This window comes from Ceratotherium simum, chromosome 1, assembly GCF_057802395.1.
Source record: "Ceratotherium simum simum isolate JZ-2026a chromosome 1, ASM5780239v1, whole genome shotgun sequence".
Lineage (NCBI taxonomy): Eukaryota > Metazoa > Chordata > Mammalia > Perissodactyla > Rhinocerotidae > Ceratotherium > Ceratotherium simum.
Genome location: NC_141900.1, coordinates 98,398,786 through 98,404,945, shown reverse-complemented (window position 1 = coordinate 98,404,945; position 6,160 = coordinate 98,398,786). Strand labels below are relative to the sequence as shown.

At 48.6% G+C, this 6,160-nt stretch overlaps 1 protein-coding gene across 1 annotated transcript; it reads left to right on the top strand.

The window, feature by feature from the left end:
• Window positions 1–530: 530 nt before the first annotated feature.
• Window positions 531–1,508, top strand: LOC101395854 (olfactory receptor 10AC1-like). The gene has a single exon (XM_004430800.2). The coding sequence runs from the start codon at window positions 534–536 to the stop codon at window positions 1,506–1,508; it is 975 nt and encodes a 324-aa protein (XP_004430857.1). The 5' UTR covers window positions 531–533.
• Window positions 1,509–6,160: the final 4,652 nt, after the last annotated feature.

Genomic DNA, 6,160 nt, shown 5'->3' with positions numbered 1-6,160 from the left:
GCATTACGTTTTTGTGATTCTGTAACACACCGCAGAAAGCAACTCAGAGGTGACAGAGTAGGGCAGGAAGGAGGAAACAGAAGAAGAGACTAAAGACACACTTCCTGCCTTGGGGAGCTCCGGCTGAGGGGCCATAATACTCCCGGCTGTATAGGACCCACCAAATAATACCCGGAGTCTGAAGGCAGGGGATTCTTCGTGGGCGGAGCTCAGGAGCGATGCATTGTAAGGACAGGGCCTAAAATCCGGGCTTCTTTGGAAAGAGCATGCTGAGAAAGCAGCTATAGGAATTCTAGTCCAGGAGGCACGAAAAACGGCACCGTTTTCCTGAAGAAGTTAATAAGACGTCCTTCCTGAAGAGGGGGGCTGGGAATGGACCCGTGAACCCTCCCCCTTCTCTGCAGCCACTACTCGCTCTCACCCTCTAAATCCCACATAGCCCTTTCTCCTCCAGCAGGGCCCGAGGAGCCGCGCCCCACAAGCTCTCCGCTGCCCCTTTTCTCTCCCGCAGGCCCCTGAGCGCGGGCCGGCGCATGGACAGCCCCGGCAACGCCACCGCGCCCTGCGGCTTTCTCCTCCAGGGCTTCTCCGAGTTCCCGCGCCTGAGGCCCGCGCTCTTCCTGCTGCTGCTGACCGTGCACCTGGCCACCCTGAGCGGGAACCTGCTCATCCTGGCGGCCGTGGCCTCTGTGCCCAGCCGGCCGCCCATGCTGCTCTTCCTGGGCCAGCTGTCAGCCATCGAGCTCTGCTACACGCTGGTGGTGGTGCCCCGCTTTCTGGCCGACCTGGCCGCGCCGGGCCTCGGCAGGGGCAAGGGCAGGCCCATCTCCTTCCTGGGCTGCGCTGTTCAGATGCAGATGTTCGTGGCGCTGGGCGGGGCCGAGTGCTTCCTGCTGGCAGCCATGGCCTATGACCGCTACATGGCTATCTGCCACCCGCTGCACTACATGGCCATGGTGACCCCAGGGCTGTGCGCTCGACTGGGCCTGGCCTGCTGCCTCGGGGGACTGGCGGTGTCCGTGGGGCTCACGGTGTCCGTGTTCCACCTGCCTTTCTGCGGCCCCCGCCTGCTGGTGCATTTCTTCTGCGACATCACGGCGCTGCTGCACCTGGCCTGCACGCGGAGCTACGCCGATGAGCTGCCCCTGCTGGGCACCTGCTTGGTGCTGCTGCTGCTGCCCTCGGTGCTCATCCTGGCCTCTTACGGCGCCATCGCCGCTGCCCTGCGCCGCCTGCGCTCCCCCGGGGGCCGGCGCAAGGCCGCCTCCACCTGCACGTCGCACCTGGCAGTCACCTTCTTGCACTATGGCTGCGCCACCTTCATGTACGTGCGGCCCAAGGCCAGCTACTCCCCGCAGCGGGACCGAACGCTGGCGCTTGTCTACACCAACGTGACGCCGCTCCTCTACCCTCTCATCTACAGCCTGCGCAACCGCGAAATCACTGACGCCATCCGCAGGGTGCTGGGGCGGTGGCGGCTGGGCCGAGCGCTGGGTCAGGGGGTGTGAGCCCTGACAGCAGGCAGGGACCAGGCCAGAGTGGGCAGCTCCACTCCCTGAAGTTTCCCTTATCAGGGAGCATTTGCATTGGGAACACCACCAGGGGGGGACTCAAGGACCAGAATCAGGAAAGAGGAACTGGAAAAGTGTCCTCATGGGGAGAGCCTCTCAGCAGTTGCCACATCCTCCACCCCTCCCTTGAGGAATGGCCAAAGACAGTGTGGGCTGGAACACTAGACCTGCCTTTGGTGGTTCCATAAGTACCTGTTGCATTCTTCCCATGCATTGTGGCCTGCAGAACGTTGTCGGCTTGCAATGATGAAAAAGGCACAACTCATGTCCTCACAGAGCTCACAGACAAGGCGGGAAGAACAGATGTGTGTAGACAGGAGATGGATGGAGTGACTCATAAGATGAGTTATCCATGTTAGACTTTTTGAGGGGAGAGAAGAATCAGGAAAGCTGCTTGGGGGACAACGATGGCTAAGTGGGGAACTGTAGGATGAGTAGAGGTCAACCAGGTGAAGAGGACGATATAGAATGCTCCCAGCAGAAATGGTTAAACAGAAGCTGGGCCATATTGGGAAGGACCTTGTAAACAGCGGAAGAATTTGAATTCCTGGAGTGATGTGATGACTTGCCCCTCCTTGTATGCTCACTCTGACCATAGTGTGGAGAATGGACTGGAGACATGGACGTCCATTTAGGAAGCTGTTGCCATATTCCAGGAGAGACGTGATGGAGTCTGGACCAGAGTATTGAGACGAGAGATTAAAGGACATGGAAAAACTCAAAAGTTATGCAGGAGGTGGAAACTACAGAACCTTGATTGGATGTGGGGGTGAGGAAGAAAGAGGAGTTAAGGATCATTTCTAATCTAGGTCACTGGCTGGGTGCTGGTGCCATTCGCTGGAAAGGACACAGAAGCGGGAGCAAGTGGGGAGAGGGGATGATAGAGCTTCCGTTTTGAACATGTGGAGTTGAAATGCCACAGGACAAATGTGAAGATACTGACTGAGGAGGCAAATACACCAATCCAGAGCTCAAGGAGAGGTTCAAGGTTCAAGAGGGGTAGATTTGGAATTATAGATGGCCACTGAGACCATGGAGGTGGGTGAGTTCACCTAGCAAAAAGTTAATAATTGCTCTCTATGTAGTGAGATTACGGGTGATTTTTATTTTCTTAATTGTATATTTTCCAAGTTTCTCTTAATCATTTTCAATACATACTACTTTATATATAAAAAATTATTATTTAAGACAAATAATATCAGAGCCCCCTCAGTGAATCGGAGAGACTTCTTTTTATCCTTCATCCCCAGGATGAAGGCCGAGTCCCACTTGCCTGAAAACTATCTCCTTACCAATCACTCTGGAGTAAAGTGGAGGGGAACTAGAGTGAGCTTCAGAGGGGTGGATCCAGTGCTTTATCTGTGCAATATAAGAGTAGGAGTGCACTGAGGGACTTTAATCCACCAGCAGCTTGGAGGAAATATTACTGTCAATATAAAGTGAGGAGTCATTAAGAGGAAGAATTACTAATACACATTGCCTTGTAAAATTGACTAGAGAAAATAAATTCCCTCGATGTTACTGTTTCTATACAGTGTTACATCAGTATATCCTATTACCTTAAAGGGAACAAATTGGCACAAATGATCCTCTGCCCAGCAATGCATCTATTTCAGAGGGTCCCTCACTTGGCTGCATACTGTAATCAACTGAAGACCTTTGACAATACTGATGTCTAGGCACAACCTCTAGAGCTTTTGCCTTAATGGTCTTAGTGAAGGTGGGGCATTGGAATTTTTAAAAGCTCCCTTTAGGTGATTCTGAGGAGCAGCCAAGGTTGAGAACTTCTGCCCTGTGTATCAGCAACTCCAGCCCTTCACAGTGGAAGAGGCTGCCCTCCTCCTGCTTAAGTGTAATCCTTCTGCTTGGGTTTCAGATCCCATCTTCTCCTACTCCTCAGACAGCTCTACATTACTTGCTGCTACTATCTCCCAAGCCTTGACCTGGAGCATGTAAACACCTTTAAGATAGGAAAGTTCCAATTACTCTGATTGCACAGGTCCTTTTCCTTGAAGTGGCAAGTTCCTACTACGGGGAGGTGGCTAGATTATGAAGTATTAGCAGTTCCCAGTCAATGAATAGTTGCCAAGGCTAGGTAGGTAACAGGACAAGCAGGTTAGAAGGGAGAGAACTAGAACTCAGTCATCCAGACTGGATAAAGAAAGGTCAAGTACATGTGGAAGATGCTTCTTAAATCTTCAGTGAAACTTCTCTGCAGCTGAGACAGTTCCCTACATCTAAGTTAAGGTCCACTTACAGAGGTAATATTTGTGTGGCCCTGTTGGGGACCACGTTTCTCTAAAAATTTGAGAGGTAGGTAACAGTTCAGCCTTTCTATTAATGATTTAAATCTTTTTCTAGAGCTTCTGAAATTCCGATCCTACGTGGTGGAGAATTAAGATTTCTGTGATCCTCCTGACAATGGGCAAATGCACCTTTTTCATCCTATAATGGGAGGGGGAAGCCTCCTAACCATATGCTCTTCCTTAATCCATCGGATGGTCCACTTAGCTTCTCCTAGTGTCCACACGCCCTGCAGTGTCTGCTTCCTCCTGGCTGCTCCTGGTGTGTTGGTCTTAGGGCCTCATAACGGAGGTCTAAGGTGTCTCCAGACTTCAGCTGCTCCCTAAAGGAGTTGTTGCCCTTGTGGGAAACAGAGTGAATTTTATCCATTCTGTGTCATTACAATTAAACACCCATCCACGAAGAGGAAAGTTAAGTCCTTCATTTGAATGTTGCTGGAACGTGGCACCTATAGAGACAAGGCTGGGTTCTTGGAGAAAGGGGGCAGTGTGATGATTATCACTGGGGCATTGACCCAGGCTACCTGAGTCTGAATCCTGGTCCCTCAGATTCCTAACTGTGACCTTGGACAAGTTCCTCTAACCTCTCTGGGCCTTTGAGTCTTCCCGATAGTCTGGAGTTGATATTAGTACCTGTGTCACAGCACCTGATGTAATAAAGTTAATTTAGGAAATGTGCGTGGAATAGTGTCTGTCACTGTCACGTATTATCATTAAGGCATCATTAGTAGGAGATATTTTCTAATGGGCAAGATTAGCTGCTGAAGTCCTGAAATGTTATAGGCAAAGAAAATTTTTAGCTTTACATCTCAAGGCCTATACCTTGAAATGACATACCTTGGAAGAAAGAGAGTATATTTGTATTAAGGTGTGGGCAAGGGAGGTATTGGTTGGAATAATAGGAAAAGGACAAAAAAGGTTCCCTTCTACCTTTTTTATCTCTGCTTGAGGAGGTCTTGGGTACATTTGTCTCGAAACTCTCATATCTTTGCTCTTGGTTTTTTGTTGTTTTTCATGAATGAATTGAGGGTCCCAAGGTGGTTGTGGTTTCTGTTTTGCTGGACTGCTCTCTGCCTTTTTCCTGTTATATAAGGGAGTTCTAAGATGGGAAGGCTAGTAGAGTGAAGTGTCTGACAACTGGCTTGGGGGTTGAAGTTGAGATCAACAGGGCGGATCAGAGTGTTGGTCACATTAAAAAAATAATAACAACCCAGTCTAGTAAATGAAGCAGAAAAATCATTTATAACGGATAGTAAAAGACCTGTAGAATCTTGAGGAGGGCTCTAGAGTTAGGCATGGAGGCAGTGAATCCAGGAACCTGCCCACACCACATAGTGGGACTGGTCTGGTGAAGATGCCACGGTTCTGCTGCTAGGAACAGAACATATATCATGCTGGGAATCAGATACAAGATCCTCTGCCCTGAGAACCTGGATGCTTCCATCACCTCCCTCTCTGCACAGATGCCTACTTCTTCTCATTGCTCTTTCCTGAAACAAAACCATGAATGGGCATCTGATTGAAGAAGCCTAGCTTATGGGGAAAGAGGCAGCTGTAATGGGGAAAGGGATTTCAGGGGAAGATCAAAGACATTTAGGGTGATTTATAGGAAGGCTTGCTGTGTGATGTGTGAGGTGGCCTCCCTCCCTCAACCCATCAAACTCCACAGTGATATCAATTACCTGTCATTGAATTGGGATTTATGGTCCATGTGGAGGATGCAATTCCATCCTGGCCACAAGCTAGGAGAAGGAAGCTAAGGAGGTTCAGTTATGAAGTGGTTATGTTTCAATATATGGGCCTGTTTCAGCTCTGTCCAAAGTCACTACTGAATCTGAAAGTCATTCATCATTGATAAAATGTTTTGCTGCATGAGTAGATGAAATTAAAAGCTTCCGCAGAAGAAACTCACTCTTAAATTAAAAAAAAAAACATTTTATCCATAATATTCCTTCCAAATTTACATTATCAAAGAGTACATATCATGATGTAACTCATATTTTCCTATAAGAAATATATTATAAATAGAGGGCTGGTTTTCCAACTAAAAATTGTCATTAAATTAACCTTCTATGTGGCCAACAATGTACCATAAAATAAAAGCACTATGAAGTTTTAAAGTTATTTAAAGTAGTGAGATAAATACTCTAATGTCTTATGAAATGTGCATAAGCAGTACCTATTTTTTTTTTTTTTTGTGAGAAGATCAGCCCTATGCTAACATCTGCCAATCCTCCTCTTTTTTTGCTGAGGAAGACTGGCCCTGGGCTAACATCCATGCCCATC